Source organism: Talpa europaea (genome assembly GCF_964194135.1).
Source record: "Talpa europaea genome assembly, chromosome: 6".
In the NCBI taxonomy this organism is placed as follows: domain Eukaryota; kingdom Metazoa; phylum Chordata; class Mammalia; order Eulipotyphla; family Talpidae; genus Talpa; species Talpa europaea.
In genome coordinates this window covers 99,367,662-99,390,282 of record NC_140072.1, presented here as the reverse complement: position 1 = coordinate 99,390,282, position 22,621 = coordinate 99,367,662, and the positions used below count along the sequence as shown (strand labels likewise).

At 35.1% G+C, this 22,621-nt stretch overlaps 1 protein-coding gene across 1 annotated transcript in view; it reads right to left on the bottom strand.

The window, feature by feature from the left end:
• Positions 1 to 22,621, bottom strand: part of VWA8 (von Willebrand factor A domain containing 8) — a gene marked incomplete at both ends in the record, with an annotated part of 320,923 nt that overhangs the window by 271,614 nt on the left and 26,688 nt on the right. Inside the window, 3 exons of the mRNA XM_084235317.1 lie at positions 268 to 432; positions 5,479 to 5,646; positions 19,762 to 19,872. Coding sequence (XP_084091443.1) covers positions 268 to 432; positions 5,479 to 5,646; positions 19,762 to 19,872 — 444 coding nt within the window. The remainder of the gene's footprint in view (positions 1 to 267; positions 433 to 5,478; positions 5,647 to 19,761; positions 19,873 to 22,621) is intronic.

The following is a 22,621-nucleotide window of genomic DNA, read 5'->3' as shown; positions in this document are numbered from 1 at the left end:
ATGGATTAATTACAAATGTTTTATAGATACAATTCAACTTCTTGGTTAAGCAGAGAATGATAGTAAAAAGAAGAAAAATTTCTAGATACATGTGATTTTCTAAAAACAACAACAAAAAGCCACAATAAGTTTTCTTCCTAGTTTCCAAAGTTTTCTTCACCCTGTATCATTTTTCCTCTCTGTTAATTACTAACATAGTAACATTTTTATACTAATTCTATTTATTATAAATAGAAAACCTTTTAAAATATTCTTTTTCATACTTACCTTGAAGGGTAGATAATAAATATCTCTGGCTTGAAATCGAGAACGAAGTGGGGGGTCTAAGGGATTCCCAGAGTACTTAGGTACTGGTAAGCCCAAGGCAATTACTCGGAAATTTTCACTGACTCGAACAATCTTCCAGGCATCCAACTCTGTTTTGGTATGATCCTAAAAGAGCAAGAGATCAAATTGTATAGCATAAGTGATGTAGTTTACAACTGCAAGAGCTTCCAGAATAAGGATTTAGAACTGAATGCTGGGTAAACTGTATTTGAGAACACTCTCGAAGCCAGATTTTCAAGGGAGGGAGCATAATGAAATCAGAATCAGCAAAGTGAAATCAGGATGTAGGGAAGACACACAGTGTGAATGGTGTTTGAAACGGGATGCGGCGAAGACATTAAGGAACAAAGGAGATCTGGGTCAGATATTATAAACTTCACATATTGCAACAGATTTAGCAAGTAGAACAAAGCCCCTGTCAGTATCAAAGAGGAACAGAGTCAGAAAAGAAAGGAAAAAAAGACTGGTTCAGACCAGAGGACAAATTGAGGTAGTCCCAGAGGAGCAAACCACTGGCAGAGCAGAGATTGCCCATGGACCTTAAATAGATGATGTATTATGGATATATTTCTAGGTAGGCATATTCATTCTATTAACACGTATTAAAAATTTACATGGTAAACACTTTCCATGAATCTTTCTGACTTCATTTTCATTGAATACAAATAGACCTGTAATTCTTTGTTATAGATGAGCAAACTGATGTACAGAGGAGTTACATAACTTGCTCATGATCCCAAAAGTAGTATATGGTGAAGTTGAGAGACTGGAAAAAATATAGGTTTTGGAGTCACAAATTCTGGCTCTAATGCTTAGTGCACATTCTAGCTAAGTATAAGCAACCAAAACCATGTTACTACCCTTTCTGAACCTCAACCTTCCTATCTGTAAAGTGGGAATACCATCACTGACATTATTATGGCTGTTATGAAAGTTAAATCTAGGGCCTCCCTGGTGGCGCAAGGAGTTAAGCACCGCACTATGAAGCAATCTGCAGCCTCTCTGCAGCATGAGTTTGATCCCCAGCCGGCCAGGGAGCAACCCACATGGTGCAGCAGACCTCTCCTGTCTCGCCCACTGCTCCCCTCAGCAGTGTATTTCAGTCATTCTGCCTGCTCTGTTCCCCACTCTGTCTCTGGTGAATCCTCTCACCCCTCACAACACCTCGGGCCTGTACCCCAGCTCTTGTATGCATAAATAAATAAATCTTTAAAAAAAAAAAGTTGAATCTAATAATGCATGTGAAAGCACTCATTCATGGCAGGCACCTGTTCAATGGCTTGCCTTCCTTCTCTACATGATCCTATCAATGACTCTTCACTTTCCTCAGCTGTAGGACACACAGTGCTTGCAAAGTTTATATGAATGTACATACTGAGAGACAGACCCTCTGTTTTCAGCAGATCTTCAGAGGCTTAACCCATATTACAGTGGAGAAACTCTTAACAGGACAGAGTCAGGTCTCATTCAAATACTCTTAGTCACCAGTGCACACTCGTCCCCAGAGCCCAACTTCCATGAATCTATGCTCCAGGTTCCATCTCACAGCTGCAGCTCTCCAACACTGCCCCACTTGCTTGGAACACACTTTCACTTTTCACAACATAAACACCAGTAGTATCAAATCTCAACACAACATCATTAAAACAGGTCCCTATCTAGTCCCCTCCTTTCATTAGCATTCCTTTGCACCCCTCCACTGCATCCTCTGTATGTTTCTATTCATTACACATTTGTGCACTGCTTTGTGAACATGACCGTTTCATCCTGGATCAAGCACCTGAGAGGTGTTATCACCTCTAGTACGTCTCAGGAAAGATGTCTGTCGACTGACTGCATGAAGTAACTTAAACACATAATGAACAATCATTTCAAGCACAACCAAAATCACAACTCCTACGTATTAGTATAAGAACGACACTATGACATTATGTCACATGCACTAGAAAATAAGAGTCTGGATCTAGTGCCGAGAAATCAAAAGCCCAATCTTCTATCTTCCACTTATTCAAAAGTGACAATCAGAATATAATGTTTATTCAATCTATTTCCATAATATCACTTTTACGAAACCATTAACATTGTGAAATATAAATATTTAGTATATCGTATCTGTTTAGAAATAAGGACTTAGATAATGGTGTTGAAATCTTCTATCCTAGAAATTGTCTGAAGGTGATGGTATTGTGTGAAGGGATCCAACCTATATTTCATGAGGTTCTCATGAGAAAGACTATGAACAAAGAAATTACATTTACCAGTAAAAATTATATACTTATACTTCTATTTATTTCAGGGGAAAAATAATGTACATTCTTCTTAATAATAACAATTACTCCTTCTGTGCTGAGGCCCTCGTGACCTCAGAGCCCAAATTCCTATCCAAAGAAGTATGTTCAGTAGCTTCAAACAGAATTCTATTATAGAAATAAAGAATTTATCAAAAAAATTTTATAAGGTAATCTGTGTAATTAAAAAAGAGATTCCATATTCTGAGTACTCTTTTCTAAATTATTTACTAAAAGTTGTGAATAACTATATAGAAGAAAATATAGTAATTCTGAAAATACCTAAAGAGAAAATGCTGTGCATAATATCTACTTTTAAAATAGCTAATATAAGTTATTATTTCATATTATTTATTAAAATATAAATATTGTAAACATTATAATATGTATTTGTGTTATATATGACCTGTAAATATCATTTTAAATGAATTTTAAAATAGCACATAATAAAAATAGGTTTCATTGCAGTATATTAAGTATAACAATATGAAAAAATGAACTTTCCTTATTAAATTCTCATTATCATCTTGTAATTACATTAGATGAAACAATTTTTTAAAGATTTAATTTATTTATTTAATTTATTTTAATATTAATTTTTTATTATTTTATTTATTACGCATACAAGAACTGGGATGTAGGCCAAAGGTGCGAGCGGTGACAGGATTCACCAGAGACAGAATGGGGAGCAGAAAAGGCAAGTCTTCTGAAATACACAGCTGAGGGGAACAGTGGGCTAGACAGGAGAGGTCTGCTGTGCCATGTGGATTAATCCCCGGGTCGGAGCTAGAACTCATGCTGCAGTGGCTGGCAATAATTTGATAGCACTGAGAATTAAACCCCTGTGCCACCAGGGAGACCCAGAATGAAGAAACAGAAGAAAACTACCATTTTGCACAATGAAAATATCATCTAGAAACTCCCATAAGCAGTAAAGAAATACAGCACTAAAAAGTTTGCAAAATAGGTTACAAGGAAATAGGTCACACAGCAAGAATCAGAAAGAGATTTTTATGGTTCTGGCAGTCATGGAGCATCAGCTTAATCAGACCCTGTTGTGCCAGCATCTATAACTTAGTGCTAGTATGCTCTAAGTTTGTAATCGCATCCTGGGAAGGAGTAATAATTATAAGACACAGTCCTGTTCTTGAGCAAGGTAGTAAGAGAAGCATATGCCTATCTCTACAGAACTGATGTGAGAAAGACTCTCAGTCCTCAACTGCATAGGCTGATTCATCAGTCCTGGAGGCTGGGTTAGCAGACAGATGCAGGGTGATGCATCTGGAGGAAAGTAAACAAAGGCTACCTTCTTGTCATTTATGATGACACTAATCTTTTCAAAAATTTCAAGAACCTCACACTCTCCTGTTGTTGCCTTCTTTATACCTAGCTTGTATCACAGCATTTAAAGATTTTATATCACTCATCCATTCAACAAATAACTGAGCACCTACCATGTGTCAGGCATTGTGCTAGGTGGTTGAGATAACAAAAATTCATGCCCTAGTGAAAATTATTATATAGAGAGGGAAGCAAGCAATGAACCAAAAAGTTTTTAGTTTACTTACTTATTAGATAAATCATTAGGATGCTATAAAAGTCTATGGGGAGAAAAAGCAGGGTAAGGGAGTATGGAGCAAGAGCACACTGCAATTTAAAATAGGATGGTGAGGGCAGGCTTCACTGATGATATGACATTTGAGCAAAATTGAAAGCACAGGACTGAGCCAGAAAGATATATATGGGGAGTACCATTACAGAATAGCAAGGTGCCTGAAAGGTAGGAGAATGCCTGTCTTGTATATTTGAGGTATAGTATATTTGAGGTATAGTAAAGAAAATAATAGACACTGAAGTGTATTAAAAAGGAATGGGGTAGATGAAAATAAGGCCAAAGGGTCAGTAGAGGGTAAGATCGTAAGACCCTATATTGCACTGCAGTGACTCTGGCTATTACTTTGAATACAACAAGAAGCTATCAGAGGATCAGAACAGTGGAATGACCTGGTTAATCACATGTTTGTTTTTTTAATATATTTTTTAAAAATTTATTTATTCATGCATATAAGAACTGGGGTACAGGCCAGATGTGCAGGAGGGTGAGGGTCTCACCAGAGACAGAGCAGGGAACAGAACAGGCAGACTGACTGAAATACACTGCTGTGGGCAGCAGCGGGCGAGGTAGCAGAGGTCTTCTGTGCCATGTGGGAATCTCGCCGGCCAGCCGGGATCGAACTCGATCTGCAGAGGCTGCAAACAGCTTCACAGTGCTGTGCTTAACCGCCTGCACCAGCAGGGGAGGCCCCCAATCACATGTTTTAAAGCAAGTGTTCACTGACTGTTGTGGTGAGGCCAAGATGGAAGCATAGAGTCCTATTAGGTGGCTCTTGCAACTCAAGGATCAGATGCTGGTAGCCTGGACCCAATATCTTTTAAATACCTTATTCACTTCTGCCAATATCTACTGGACTTTGGGTTTCCTGGGGCCAAGAATTAGACTTTATTCAGCTTTATATTCCCAAGGCCCAGCACTCTCTGGAAGTCATTAGGGATTTAGGAAACAGTCACTGAGAGAAGGAAAAGAAAGAAAGAAGAAGGAAAAAGTAAGATAGGGAAGGTGGGAGAAAGGGAAGAATAATTAAAAGGGATAAGGAAAAAAAAAAGCAAAATTTGGCAGGTCTTCTAACATGGTCTGCAAACAGAAAAGCTTATAAAGCTACTAACTCATGACTTCAGTAATTTGTCACATATCTGGCCACCTGAACATCTGTGAGCATTCTGATAAAACCATATCTTACATAACAAATGGCACTATCCACAGCTCAACAGCTATGACAAAGGTGTTGGATTTATCTTTTCTTACCTGGAGAAGTTTGTCATAACGCTCAGCAGACATCAGGAAACGTCCATCTTCAAGCTGCATCTCCCTGTTTTCCAGCAGGTTGTTCAAAACAGGTAGAACATTCCTCTCTGCCTTTTCCAAGCCTTCTAATACAAGGGTTCTGCCTTCTGTGGCTGCACGAACTGCACACTATTTCCAAGAGAAAAAAGTGCAGTGTGAGACATCAGAGATAAAAGAGTGTGGTTTAATTTTACTTACCATGCAAATTAAACTTGTGGTACCTATTACAAGGAAAGGTAATCAGGAAGCTGGTTACAGATCTTGGTTTTGCTTTACCTCTGTATACAATCTTAGACAAGTGATTTTCTCTTTCTAGTCCTGTTTCCCCATTTGCAATATAGAGAGATTAGAAGAGATGGTCTCTGAAGTTCCTTTCAGCTGTAACATTTTAGATATATGGCCAGCAAAATGCAAAACTAAGAGCTATCTTTGAATCAGTGACATAATTTAAATAAGGAAATAGATTCCTTAGCTAAAAAAGAGAAAGATAACAATCTACCCTATTTATCCCATAAACTTCTAAGAATCCAATAAGCTAGGTGGGAAGACATGGAAATGGTAAGGTTCCAAACAAGAGCCACCACCAAAATGAATTCAGGTTGAGTTTAATGTTCAATGATGACACTGAATGAGGTTGTACACTGGCTGACAGCAGGCCAATTATAATCACAGTTCTATAAGCCTTCAAGTTAAGTTTATAGAAAATAAAGAGGCTCCCAACATGTAGGAGAAGGAAAACTATAATAAAAAGAGAGTAGTAACTGGGCCTCCCCGGTGGCGCAGCGGTTGAGCGCTGGGTTGCAAAGCTGTGCGCAGCCTCTACAGCGCCGGTTCGATCCCTGGCTGCCTGGCGAGGGTCCCACATGGCGGGCAGACCTCTCCTGCCACCCACTGCTCCCCTCAGCAGTGTACTTCGGTTCTTCTGCCTATTCTGCTCCCTGCTCTAGCTCTGGTGAATTCTCTCACCCTCCCACACTTCTGACTGTACCCAGTGCTTGTATAAATAAATAAAAATCTTTAAAAAAAAAAAAACAAAAAACAGAGAAAGTAAAGACTTCCTCAGCACCTCAAAGGAAAAAAAAAAAAAGAAAGAGAGTAGTAAGGATGAAAAAAGATAGCTCCTAAAAAAATAGAAGACACTACTTTTTGGTGAAAATATGGTAAAAACAAACAAAAAAAGCCCTCAACATTTGTCTTGTGCATTCAACAAGAGGCCAAGGATTAATGTTAAATTTGTTATTGCTCTTTCCTTAACAGTCTCCTTTGGTCTCCATGGCACTGCATTATCTTAGAACTGTTTCTTTTTTTTCTACTTGCCCATTTAGTGTTGGTGATGCCAGCATTAAGTCTTTAAACCCACAACTTTCTTATAAGGTTTGACCTGAATAATCTTTTCCAATCACATAGCTTCAACTGTGATATTTACGCAAACAATTCTCCAACCTCAACCATATAGTCCCATCATACGAAAGTCTCCAACCAGATTTCATAAACACCATAGGCTCCCTTGTACAATCATACTTTCTCCAAAATCTGATCCTCCTCTTAATATGTTCTGTGTAAACTGAGAGGATCATTTACACACGCCAGGAGTCTTGATTTGTATCTCACCTCCTACATTTAATTTATTACCATATCCTGATGATTTAACTTCAATACTTTTTGAACTCATCCCTTCTCCCTCTCTCCAAAGGATCTTTTCCCTATGAAGGTCAACCTCCATAATCTGGCATGTACATCTATTACAATATGGCATCTCTCTACCTATCCAACATCATTTCCTCACATTAGTTGCCTCATATGTGGTATTTTTGCAACCATGAGCTAGCTATGATTTCCCTATACACATATACATATATACCATACTGCTTTACTAAAAACAGTCTATATTTATACTTCCCCCTTTAAAATTTAATTTTTCCCATGGTAACCTAAATTTATGTGAATGCTAAAAGGAGAGATCGATTCCAGTTTTAAAAAGACTAAATACTCAAAGAAATGTCTCAAACAACAAAGCACTGGTTTTTTGAATGTGGAAGAGAAAACAGACATTTCTTAATCAAGTCTCCTTTTCATAAGCCACTGTATTATAGAATTTAGTTTATCTCAGGTATATATGACATATTATCATAAAGTAATAAACCTTCATGAAAATTACTTTAGACACAAGATGACCAGTTCATTTAAAAAATAATTTATGTATATAAATTATCAAATATGTCATCATCACATATAATTTTATATTTTTCTACCAAATAGTCATCTTGTTGTAATAGCTTTATTTTTTTAAATATATGGATAGAAATTACTAGTTCCTAAACAACAAAAAATAAGAATCACATTTTTATCAGCTGTGAAAAAGGAGAATGCTATAGAACGTTTTCTGAGAAATTAAAAATAAAACTTAAGCAGTATAATAAAAATTCATGTTTCAGTTAAGGTCCCAATTAAGCTTCTTTCACAACAATTTATTCCAAGAGGGCATAGCTTCTACAAAAAAGAAACTAAGTTATCACAATATGTAGCAGTATTAATAAAAAAGCTAAGATTTTTATCAATCTTTGTTACAGACTAAATAATGTATTTGACTTTTAAAAAATTCATAGAGATGAAAATACATGTGGCTTTCCAACTATGGGCAAAGGAGACGAAATCTGACAATAACAGACATTGCCAGTCTAGCTTTTATTCACCTCAGGTATACTTCAGTGTTTTATTCATTAAATCTTTTCAGAGGAAATTGGAATTAGGTATATAGAGAGAACAAAAGCAGAAGTCAAATACACAAAGGATTCCTTTTATTTACTCTAATGGAGGTAGGTGCTAGGACCATAAAGTTGAGAAAGCAGTGATGGATATAAAGAAATAATGCCATCTTTTAAAATTAATTTTTAAATTGAGATAACATTAGGATAACCCCATCAGGTATTACCACCATACTGCACTGACCACAAGTCTACCACCATAGTCTACCACCATAGTCCATGTGCTTCCAAGGTAATGCCATCTTAAAAGACTTCTTGAATACCTGATAAATGCTGCAGCTTTTCTGCAGAGTTAAAATGCACACAGCATAAATGTATAAAGAAAAACTCAACTATTAAGAGTGCTAGATACAGAAAATCACCATAAGGCAAACACCACAGTAATAACCAGTGCAAGTAAGAATTAACAATGGATGGTAAATTAGTAAATGAGATGGTAAAGAGTATGATCAGAAACTATTTGTACAGACAAAAGTATCTTCCCACAAGATATGTAGAAAAGACAAAGGGAAAAACATACAGTAATGGGGGAATACAATAGATAGCACCTCAGGCAAGTGATCAAAATTAACATCAACAGAGAAATGTATCAATTTAATATGCTAAACCTCTATATTAATTTCCTAAAAGAGCATCACCTCAATCAAGTCATGAGGAAATATGAGTCAAACTCAAATGGAACAACAGTCTGCAAAATAAATAGCCATGAAGAAATGGGAAGGGAGTTAGAAAGAGACAAAACTAAAGACAGTGCAGGTGACAGCAGTTATTTTTCTTAATGACGCACATACAGGAGCAGGTTCAAATGATGGTGAGGAGCCAGTAGAGGAGGACAGAAAAAAGTGTATTATTACTGAAATATGACTGAATAAATTGTTACTTGATGTTAGAAACAGTTACTTCATAAAGAAGTTGTTACTGAGTAGGAAAGTGTAGGACCTACAGGTTAATAGTATAAGTCAGGTTTTCCATTTACACTATGACAGTCACCTAAAATATACAATACTTTTACCCAATTTTACAACTAAAGAGAGATTATACAACTTGAAAATGGCAGAATTAAAATTCTATGCTGTTCTTAAGATAAATGATGCAGAAATTGGGTAGGTGAAAAACTAAAAGAGGTCACTAATGATGCAACTACTGGTCATCAGTTACCTTGGATAGTTCAATTCTAGTAGGTATGGAATATGTTGTGTGCCTGTTTTTGAAAAACAGAATCAAAAGGTACACAATACATTTCCACACATACAATACTCCAAGTGACCATGCAACATTGCCACATGCCCTAGTCTTCTAGACAACTACCATCATATTTTGCCAAACTAATATCGTTCAAAATCAGTGATACTGTGATGCAATGAAAAATACATATTTAGTCTTCACTCCTAGTACCTGATACAGAACTCTTAAAACTACTGGAATTTCCTGAGGCACAGGGGTGAGAGTATCTTCATTATTCACATAAACTCCTTTCAACCATACCTATACTTAAAAATGAATGATGTGACTCTTATAGATCTGTGAAATAGTTTCAAGATAGGGACTGCATGACAAAGAAATCACCTTTTGAGTTGGTTTAGAGCTAATGATTAGAGATGGAATTTTCAACCCCACCCTCTGACCTTGAGAAAGAAGAGAGGTGATGGAGATTAATCATAATAGCTACTGATTTATATAATCAATCATGACTACACAATGCAGCCTCCAGAAAATCCTAAACAATAGGATTTTTTAAAAATTTATTATTAATTTTTTTTATTTTTTACATCATTGTTCATTTTTAAACAACATTTGCTTCCCCCACCCCCTCAGGTGTCGTCCCCATAGAGTTTCCTTCACCAGTGCACCCGTGCACTATCACATCAGTCCCCTGTGCTCCTCCCTCCCTCCTTCTGACCCCTCTTCCTCCTCCTCCCCTGCAGTATGTCTCTGATTTATAATTGTCTGTTTTGCTTTGTTGTGTTTTGTACTGTTATTTTTTTACACTGATGTCTTATTTGGTTCCCCCATATTCCTGCTATAAGTGAAACCATCCAATATATTTCTTTTTCCTTCTGGCTTATTTCACTGAGCATAATTCCTTCTAGTTCCATCCATGTTGCTGCGAATGGCATGAGTTTACCTTTTTTGATTGCTGAATAATATTCCATTGTGTATATATGCCACACCTTCTGATCTAGTTGTCTATTTTTGGGCATTTGGGTTGTTTCCAGGTTTTACTTACTGTAAATAGTGCTGCAATAAACATAGGTGTACAGGTGTTCTTTTGAATGAATGTTTTTGTGTCCTTTGGGTAGAACCCTAGTAGTGGAATTGCTGGGTCGTATGGTAGCTCCATTTTTAGTAGACTGAGGAACCTCCATACAGCTTTCCATAGTGAGTGGACCAGTTTGCACTCCCACCAGCAATGTAGGAGAGTTCCTTTTTCACCACATCCTCACAAACATTTGTTGTTGCTTGTTTTTTTGATATGTGCCATTCTTACTGGGGTAAGGTGGTGTCTCAATGTGGTTTTGATTTGCATTTCTCTGATAAGGGATGTTGAACATTTTTTCATATGCCTGTTGGCCACTTGCATTTGTTCTTTGGAGAAATGTCTTTTAAATTCTTCTGCCCATTTCTTGACTGGATTGTTTGTTTTTGTTGAGTCCTGTGAGTTCTTTATCTATTTTTGTGATCAACTCCTTATCAGTTGACTGGAGTGCAAAGATTTTTTTCCCAAATAGTGGGTGTCTGTTTTGGTTAATGTCTCTTTTGCAGTGCTATCACTGTTTGCAGACGATATGATAATATACATAGAGAACCCTAAAAACTCCACAAAAAAACTATTCAAAATAATCTACCAGTTCAGTAAAGTAGCAGGGCACAAAATCAACCCACAAAAATCAGTAGCCTTCCTATATACAAACAATCTGAAGAAGAAGAAATCAAGAAAACCATCCCTTTTATAACTGAAACAAAAAAAATACTTGGGAATAAATCTAACAAAAGAGGTGAGAGGCCTATACAAAACACTATTAAAAGAAACAGAAGAAGACACAAAAAATGGAAAGACATTCCCTTCTCATGGATTGGAAGAACTAACATTATTAAAATGTCCATCCTGTGCAAATCAAAACTATAATGAGATACCATCTTACACCAGTGAGAATGGCACATATTAAAAAAACTAGCAACAACAAATGTTGGCGAGGTTGTGGAGAAAAAGGAACTCTCCTGCACTGTTGGTGGGAGTGCAAACTGGTCCAACCACTATGGAGAGCTGTGTGGAGATTTCTAGACCTACTAAACATAGAGCTTCCATATGATCCAGCAATTCCACTCCTAGGTATTTACCCAAAGGACACAGAAACATCAATTCCAAAAAGTACCTGCACCCCTATGTTTATAGCAACACTATTTACAATAGCTAAAGCTTTGGAAACAACCCAAATGCCCAAAAATAGACAACTGGATCAAGAAGATGTGGTACATATACACCATGGAATATTACTCAGCATTCAAAAAAGAGAAACACATGCAATTTGCAGCAACATGGATGACGCTGGAAGGGATCATGCTCAGCAAAATAAGCCAGAAAGAAAAAGAAAAATACTGGATGGTCTCACTCATAGCAGGAATCGAGAAAACTTAAATAAGGGACCAGGAAAAAGAATAACTATAAGAAAGAAAATATCAAAATCAACAAACAACTATGAACCAGAGACACTCTATGAGGGGTGGGGGGTGGGGAAAGGAGGGCTTGGGATCAAAATAAGGGGGTTGTAATTGTATGGGGAATATAAAAATAAAATTTAAATTTAAAAAGTGGAAAAAAAAATAAAATGTCCATCCTACCAAAAGCAATATACAGATTCAACGCTATTCCAATAAAAATCTCAATGACATTCTTCAAAGAAATAGAAAAAAATACTGATGAAATTCATATGGAACCACAAAAAAACACAAATAGCCAAAGTCCTACTGATGAAAACAAAGGAGAAAGGAGGCATCACGCTTCCAAAATTCAAGCTATACTACAAAGCCATAATAATTCAAACCATTTGGTTCTGGAACAAAAACAGACACACAGACCAATGGAACCGAATAGAGAGCCCAGAAATAAAACCACACTTACATGGACAACTGATCTTTGACAAAGAAGCAAAGAACATGCAATGGAACATGGACAGCTTGTTCAATAAATGGTGCTGGGAAAACTGGACCACCACATGCAAAAAAAAATATGAACTAGACCACTATCTTTCACTGTACACAAAAATCAACTCAAAATGGATAAAAGAACTGGACATAAGACCTGAAACCATAAAATATATAGAAAAAATATAGGTAAAACACTACAAGACATACATCGCAATAACATCTTTAAAGACTTATCACCCAAAGCAAAGAAAATCAAGGAAAAGCTAAACACCTGGGATTACATCAAACTGAAAAGCTTCTGCACAGCAAAACAATAGGGTTTTGAAAGCTTCCAGGCTGGCAAAAATATCCAAGCACCAGGAGAGTGGCACACCCCATATTTTACTTGCTCATGGGATCCTTCCTGCCCTCCCCTGATATAGCTCTTCACCTGACTATTAATCTTTTATGATATCCCTTATAATAAACCTGTATAGATAAGTAAAATATTTTCCTAAGTTCAGTGAGCCATTCTAGCAACAAGGTCCATGACCATGTTAATTAACCTCAACTTTATTAATAGAAAATAAACCTCCCAAGCACTTTTCTTATTAACACAATTGTCAATTTGTTACTTTTACACACAATTTAAGTGGCAATGAGAATGGATGTTTTATAGTACAGTTGGATCCAAAGATAATATCATGAAAATTATAAATTTATAGAGTAATTTTTTTTTTTTTTTTAGAAAAAACATCAATAACCAAAGAATCACCCAAGATTTTTAATTTCCCTTCCAACCTACCCTTTGGCTGTATGGATACAGATTGAGACCATATGCCATATTTAAAAATTTAAATACCAGGTCCTCCCCGGTGGCGCAGTGGTCGAGCCCTGGGTTGCGAAGCTGCCCGCAGCCTCTGCAGTGCCAGTTCGATCACCGGCTGCTCCCTGGCTACTCCCCGGCCACCAGAGGAGGGTCCCACATGGTGTACAGACCTCTCCTGCCGCCCGCTGCTCCCCTCTGCAGTGTACTTCGGTCCTTCTGCCTGCTCTGCTCCCTGCTCTGGCTCTGGTGAATTCTCTCACCCTCCCGTGCTTCTGACTGTACCCAGTGCTTGTATAAATAAATTAATTAATTTAAAAAAAGAAAGTAATCTTCATTTATATAAAAAAATAAAATTCCTATCTTTAAAAAAATATTTAAACACCAGCAAAAATAATAACTAAAAGGAGAATACCTTATGGAGATGCTCTTTGATAAAAGTTTGAATTGAATTTACAGAAACAGTATTAGTAACTATTTCAGAATCACCTTGCCTCTGGTTCTTTCTTAAAATGTTGTATAAAATGAATAATGTCACTGAGGTATTCTTAGTTCTCTCAGATTCCTCAACAAGATTCATCTCTTCAACAAGATTTGTAAGCCTTTAAGGGGCAAGAGCCTGTTAAAGGACATGTCATACTGATAAAAAACTAGCTTGTGGAAGGCTTTTAGTGTTTATGGGGAAAAATGTAACAACTCAAGATAAAAGATGCTGTTATGTAAGTTTAGGAAAAATTTTTATATAAAGGATCATAGTTGTCTATGTTCACACTTAAAAGAAGAGAACAGGTTTAACTGTCAGCATAAGAGATTTAGGCTACATATTTTCTATATAAGTTTTTATGAATAAATTTTTTAATAAAACTAATGTGGTATAGTTTTTCTTGTGAAATCTTTAAAAAAGAAAAGGAAGCAGGGCATATCTTGTATAAAATGACTATTTGTGACAGTTCATCAAAGTGGAAATTAGATCAACCACAAGAAGACTTTGCTACCCTTCATGCTACAGAATTTTCAGAGACCTAATTTTCTCAAATAGAAATTTTTTTAATGCAGTAAGATCCTTCTGGTCCAGCCATCTCATATCACAGTTTTAATAACTGAACACGTGGACATAAAAGATTTCAAGATAAAAGAAGCTACATGACCTAAAATCAAAAATTATTTAAGCCCCTGTTCTAGATTTGCTTCTGATTTGATAAAAGACCTTAGGCAAACAATTAATCTGAAGTCTGTGTCCTCATTTACTAAAGGAAAATATCCTCAAGGGGTATTGCACAAAGTAATTTTTTAAGAAACAAAGCAATACTTGAAAAAAAAAGTAAAGTTATTGGATCTATTAAAATGTAAAATGTTAATGAGCCATGATGCCATGAAAATAGATTCCAGATAGTAGTCAAATTATTCAAAATAGTTACAGTTTAACAGCAGTGAGGAAGAAAAGTGAAAAAAAAAAATTATATTTCAAGTTCTTTATTTTAGAATATCAGAACAGGATTACATTAATTTTTAGTTGCTCTAATAATTACCTGCTATAGGTTACTTAGGTTAATCATTTTCCCTCTCTGAAACTCCATTTCTTCTAGAAGGAGGCTAATTAAAGTGTTAATCTCAAAATTAAATAAGATAACCTCTGTCACATAGTAAGCCTTTAAAGAAAAACAATTACCTGTGGTTATTATGAATACTGTCATTCTTGCTATGGTTGTCATCATCTTTGCTTTTTCAGGGAAGTAACATAATATAGTAGAAAGAACCTAAACTTTGAAACTGAACCAATTCTGGCTCCAATCCCATTACTGCTATTTGCCATTTCTAACACCTGATCCTCTAAGCCTCGATCACTTTACATGTAAGGTCAGGAAGTGATTTCCCTTCTAAAGATGTTTTGAGAAATGCACTTATATAAAGAACAACAGGGTCTCCTCAACAGAAGTAATTTTATATTTAAAAAAAAAAAACAGTTCTTTTTATCTCCTTTTTAAAATGACACACAGATCTGTCAAACAGTTAATACTATGAGCAGACAACAGTTGGTGGGAGTAAGATGGCAATGGGGGAGAAGCCAAGGCCTGGGTGCTGATAAACACAGAAGCTAGAATAAACATTGAGACCTTCCCTAATTGTGAGCACTAGAACATATTACAATGACACCAGTGCAAAGAGTCTGGATCAAGTATCAAGAGTTCAGGCACTCTCTATAACCTTGTTTCTATAGGAAAAGCTTTCTAAATTCCAAATATTTAATTTATGAATGAATTTCTGAAATACAATTTTGTAATTTTAATAGTGATTGCATATAACTTTAATAGTGCTTACATGTAACTTTAATAGAGGTTTCAGCATCCACAAAAGGGATTTAGTTTACAAATAAATGTTTTCCCCCTATTTGCTAGAATAAGTATAAGATACTTAGACAAGATAAAAATTTTATGACCAACAGCACTGTTATTCTATTTGAGTTGCACTTGATGGTCTAGAATATTTAACTGGAGCATTAAAACAGCCTTACCCATACTTTTTCTATTAATAATGAGAGATAATTGAAAATAATCTAAAACAGGAGAGAACACATTAAAATATTATATTAACTGTTTCAAGTACATTTTTGTATTTAATATTAAACATATATATTGTACATAATGGAATTTCATAGTGTCATATCAATTAAATTCATAAGATTTAATATGAAAAGAGTTTCTGGCTTAGACAGTTAAAATAATTTAACCTCCCATCCTATCTTTCTATCCCCCAAATTATCTTGGGGATAGTGTCTCCTCTCAGCCAAACATAAAACCTGAATGTTGTTCATTTGTTATTCTGAGAGTTTGTATTGGCTTATCTTGAGTGATGCAAGCAATTGTATACTGATTTAAATGTCCTCCTCTCCAGCTCTTTGGAGTCACATGATAATAAATAAAATAAAAGAGCCTGTTAACAAGTAAGAAAACAGTAAGGACAGCAATTGATCTTTAAAGAGTTATAAAGTCAATATTTAGGTTTTATTCAGGTTATCTAATCTTCCGAGGCAAATGAAAGTTGATGTGGTCTCTATTTTTCTATGAGTGTACTGATTCACTGATACAAATTTCTGTATTTGTTTCTTAATCAGTTCACTTTTTCAAAAGCTTAATTTATTATCTGCTTAGCAAAGTAACTGTATAAAATATTGAAATTACCCATACATGAACAAATAGTTAAGTTATGACAGCTAGTTACATAGATAAGCATGGGGTAATTTTCAACATTTTCTTGATAAACTGTAATTTATTTTATCCATACCCCTCAAAATACTCTGAAGGAGATTTTATTGTGTAAGAAGATACCCTAGTGCATGTGGGAAGGGAGTAGGCATGTCTAGTTACTAGCTAAAATATTCAGAGAATTTTTAATCTGAATGAGGAGGCAAGAACGCACAGGTCTGGATAAAGATCATACCAACTAAAGGAAATAATAAGTATTAACGTTCTGAGATTGGAAAGTATTTGAACCATTTTTAAGAGGATGAGATTTGAAAGCATGGAAAGGAAAAAAGACGAGGTAGGTAAGATTAGGTCCTGTAGAATGTTAAAATCCATCTTAAAGGTTTTGGATTTTATTTTGGATGTCAAAGAATTGCATGGCTATAAGCAAGGAACTAAGAGAATACAATTATGAACAACACATTAGAGAATATTAATGCCCAGGAAATGAATGAAAAAATATGAAAACCAGATACCATCTCAAATAGTCTGAATCAATCTAGAGAAATGACCAATATTCTTATACCTCAATCACAGGCTCTGAAGGTGTAAGCACATTACAACATCCTAAAGAACTGGTGGTCATCATAATGAGCTGGAATCACCAAGAAAGTGGAAAGTATAAAATATTACCATATATTTATGTATTACTTAAAATATTTAAAAACTGCAAAGTATGTATCATTTGAAAATGTTTTCTAGAAAGGCAGGAAGAATATAATACTGCAGAGTTTCATTTAAATAATTTATGCTTCAAGAAATTTATGCTTTAGTTTCTTAAATTTTAGTTTCTTTAATTTAGTTGCTTAAATTTTCAGTAAATTTAGTTTCTTAAAACAACTCAATTTCTGGGGGCTACTTGATGGCATAGGGGTTAAAGTCTAAGCACGATCAAGCTATCACTGGCCACTGTGGCATGAATTTGATGTGGGGGCACATGGCTCAGCAGACCTCGCCTGTCTCGCCCACTACTCCCCTCAGCAGTGTATTTCAGTCAGTCTGCCTGTTCTACTCCCCACTCTGTCTCTGGTGGGTCCTCTCACCCCCTTCCCTGACACCTCTGGCCTGTACCCCAGTTCTTGTATGCCTAAATAAATCTTTAAAAAAAAACTCAATTTCTGATACCTGAATAGTCAAAAGTTTTAGTTTTCTGTAATAAACATACAAATCCATTTCCTTACTCAGTATTTGCATTGCAACAACTGATTCAGATATAAAATTCATTCAAAAATGTTCTTAAATCCATGTTCTACCAAACAAAGTCAGTTCTTCCATTATCATTTAAATATATTCTTCTCTCATAGCCTCTACTTATATTGTTGTCTCATTTTCTAACCCCTCTTCCCAGTTCCTCACTTTCCCAACTCGACTTCCATCTCTTCATTCTCATTGAATACAGAGGGTATTTTATTATAAAGGCATTTAGTTTTCCTATTTCTAATTAAAAATGATCTATGAAATGAACCTCTGGTATTATGTGAATAAAATGGATTTCTTTAAAATGTATTTGTGTGTCTTCATCTACAAATAATGACTTTAAAAGTTGGAAATCTGAAATTCCCATTCTCTCACCATGTGTGCCAAATTTGATCATGTAAGGTGATGACTGAGACACAAACTGCTCCATTTTAAATACACTTTTCTTTTTGTAATTACTAATCTATGAGACTGTGATTATCCTCATTTCCCAAAATTCTTGGACCCAGTAGTTTTTCACAATTATATCCCTTTAATTATAAAGCAATAGTGTGCCAACAAGAGAACTTCAAATTAAGAGAACTATGAAAGTTCATTCCTCACCCCTCTACAGACACCCCATTATACTTCTGCAGCAATAGGCTTCGTTAACTGATTCTTATATATCCTTTTCAATGTATACACAAGCAATTATATAGCTAATTTTTTTTTAAATCACAAAATGGTTGCATATTACATACACTGTATTGCAACTTAATTTTTTCCCCACAAAATATATCCTGGACATGCCTATCATTACATAAAGATTCACCTCATTCTTTTTAATGGCTACAGAGAATTCTACTTGCCACTTATTTAGGCTTCCAAATATACATTATACAGGTTTTATTTACAGTTTTATATATCAAACTATAATAAACATCCCTGTATATGTAACTTAGGATGCCTTGTGTGAATACATTTGGAAAACAAATTGCCATAGCTCCTGAATTCAAATGTATTTTATTTCCTGTTGCTAGATATTGCCGTGTTTTCTTTCAAAACTGCATTGATTTATGTTTCCATCTATAGCAATGCTGTTTCCTCACCAACAATGAACATTAACAATCCTTTAATCTTTGTCTATCCGAGGTTAAAAAAAAGGCAAGTCACTATAGTTTTAACTTTAAATTTTTAAATAAGGCTGAACAATCTGTCACAAATTTATTGAACATTTGAAATCTTTTCTCCATGAATTGTTTAGTCTCTGTCCTTTTTTTAATTAGGTATTCCTAATAAAAACATTATTTAATATTTTAAATAGCATTTTAAAAAAAAAAAAAATTATTTATTTATTTATACAAGCACTGGGTACAGTCAGAAGCGCGGGAGAGTGAGAGAATTCACCAGAGCCAGAGTGGAGAGCAGGACAGGCTGACTGACGAAGTACACTGCTGAGGGGAGCAGCAGGCGGCAGGAAAGGTCTGCACGCCATGTGGGACCCTCGCTCGGTGGCTGGGGAGCTGCAGAGGCGGCGGGCAGCTTAACAGCCCAGTGCTCAACTGCTGCACCACGGGGGAGGCCCCCTAAATAGTATGTTTAAAAGAAAGGTATGACAAGCTTCCTTATGATAATATTTTATAAAATATTACTTTAGAAGTAATCTGCACCTAAGAACCACCCCGTAAAAAAAAAACCTATAGCTCCTAGAAGTTTACATTTAATTTCATTATGTTTAATATACTTTACTAAATTGATTTTAGATTAAGAATCCTTTAATAAATGTGCTAAAATAATTTCTATATTAAAATATCTAATTTTTTAAAAATCCAATTTCTGTAGGCAAATAGCAGGAAGCAAATGAAAATTTAAAAATCAGCATTTTGATTTTTAACTAACATTTGAGAACCATCAATTTCATCTACGATATCTTATTTAGTAATAAACCAAGAAGGCATTTCCAAGAACAGGGAAATGAAGATCTAAATTAAATCTCTAGAAAGAGAACAATGCATCTATCTTTCACTATTACATGAGCTACTCTCTTTCTACTTTAAAAATCAATTTTGTGCAGACCTAGAGTCACATGTTAGAGTACGATAAAACTTACCTGATCGATATAAAAAGCCGTGCCTGCACGAATCTCTCGACGCTGTTTAAGATCTGTTTCTGTAGTGTCCCTTGACAGGGCAATGTATTCAACCTCTCGTTTGGTCAGTTCCTGTAGAACAAAGTCAAAATGTTCCAAAAATAAAATCAAATTCCCAACATATACTTTGGAGTCAGTCATCAGACAATGCCACTGCCAGAGAAGAGCTTTTGAGTACCATCTTTGAGGAAAATGCAAAAAATTGAGCATTAATCAAAACATGTACATGTCTCCTCATAGCTTTTATTGTAATCAATAATTTACTACCAATTATAAACCACTTAAGCCACAATAACCAAAATTATATTTTACAAATATTATTGCCTCCTGTAGAATTCTTTTCATATCAAAAGTTATAATTTTGTTTTCCCACAAATAGCCATTTCTGTAAATACTGCTCATCTTTTTTTAAAGGGTGATTTAAATTAATTTATTCCATTAACCAATGTTTACCAACTTCATCAAGAGTGAAAATAAGGTAAACACCAACAGTTAGGACAACAGAAGGGAGAAACACATTCCTAGTGGTTCAGGAAGAAAAAGAAGGATGGATAGGAGGAAAGGAAGAGAGAAAACAAAGTGGGGGAGAGGGTAAAGTTTTCTCTTTCCTTTTCCCCTTCTTCCCCCATCCCCACACACACTTACTCACAAATAAAACAGCAGATTTGAAGGAAAAATCTTCTAGACTCTATTTTAGAATTATTCATCCGTCCCTAAAGTCATTTTGCTCCACAAGTAACAGCTATGTACAAAAAGGCTTTCAACATTACCCTTAGTTTTGCAATGTTGAATTAAAATCAATGACATTCTATAATCAAATAAGATGTATACTATATTTTCACTAAACAGTGAGAAAAAATTAATATACAGGCATATGAAGAAAATAAGTTAAATAAGAATGCCATTAATGATGAAAGGGGATATTTTCTACATGACAGGATTTTTTTTCTCTTTATCTTCATGTGATATGGATAATTATGTACAATTGTTTTGTCATTTAGTTTTTAAAAATGTGTCTCTTCCCATACACCCATAAAGTTAGGTATGGAAAGAGAGAAAGAGAGAAGGTACACACCATAGTGATGAAGATGTGGTGACACCAAATGATGGTTTTCTAAATAAAAATGAATTGCTTGTGAGAGCACAAATTTTGAGTAAAGTAGCATGTTCCCTTTTCAGGAGATACTTTCTTCTTGCTTCTGGAACACATGACTAGAATCTTGGTGTTTCATTGACTGGTTGAATGTTATCTCCCTTACTGAAAATCCCTGTCACTCATATTGGTTGACAAAGTGAAGTATGCCTCTTATTACTAAACTGTACCACAGTAATTTCCTGAATTATCACACCAAGGATACTATCTGCAATCTCGACAGTTTCCTAGGACTCTCATCAGCCAACACCAAAGTCCCCTCACCTGCTGTTTTACAGAAGTCTGAGCAAGTTCACAAACAGCATCAGGAGTATCAGCTGGAGGAGTGGGCTATGGTCTGCTAAGTTGTCTTAGGTTTGTTTAGTTTTTAAAATACTCTCTATAAACTCCTTTTATCAGTTAAATATAAAATAAAAGCAACTATCAAATTATTTCTATTTAATGTCTCATTGGTTCAGCAGGCTAGCCCCCAAATTTCTTTCTTTTACTCTGGCTATTACTAAGTATAGGATCTTTTATGTTACAGCTATATAGTACTCACTCCACAGATGGCAAAGCGGTTTAAACTAGTACATTTTCATATGTGTTTTCACATCCGAAAGTTGCCTGAGCTCTATTACACAGTTTAAGGTATTTTTTTTTTCAGTTATTGATGTCATATAGGCCTATGTTAAATTTTTTATCCAACAAAGTTCCTATAAACTCCTAGTCCTTCTCCTACATTTCTAACAAGCTTCAAAGTCTTGCCAGAAACAAAAAAATCTCAGGGAGATACTGCAGTCTTTGAAATGAGTTAGCTAGAGTGCACATCTCACAATGTTAGCAATCAGATAATTTAATATGCTGCATTGGAATTGTAGTTAAAGATTAAAATGGTTGTTTATTTTAAAAATAAATAAAATAAAATAAGAGATTCTAAAACTGCAATTCTCAGTAGCTGACTCTACATTTTACGTAAGATACTTTTTTGCCTTGCGCATTAATAAAGTGATAATACATCAATGGCCATTATATATCACACACTGATTTCAGGACTAAATAAAAGACATCAAAGTTAAGGGCTAGTGGGAGTTAGGTTCTGACTTGTTCATTGTACTTTTATTATTCCTGCCCCATGTGATTTTTAAAGCACCAGAATAAATTCATGGTGAAATAAAAGAGTACACAAACTATATTTAAATAGCAAAGAAATGAATTATTTAAAATCAAGTAGTGCAAGGACGCTTTGAGCAAGGTTTTTTCTTCATCTAAAAAGTAAACTTTGGAACAGAAAAACATCTTACAGCATTCTTCTAATTATTAAAGCAATGCTGATGGAATGCTAACAAAGTAAAAAAAGTCTCATAATTATTTTTATTTGGGTTAAGATATTAATATTTCAATTTACTTCACAACAGTTCTCAGAGAACTGCAAACATTTAAGAGGATAACATGTGAGAAAGGAGAAATAATATGAAATCTGAAGTCTAGGTCCAACATTTATTAGTGGGATAAAGCTTTAGTGAGTTATTTATTCTCTGTAAGCTTGTTTTCTTATCTATTTAAAGAGGAAGAAAAAGAGAGAGGACATATAAAAGATATTCTATGACCTGAGGCTCCCTTTAAAGACCACATAACATCAAAAAGTCAAGAGAATTCTGTGTTTTTAAAATGAGATAAAAGACTGTT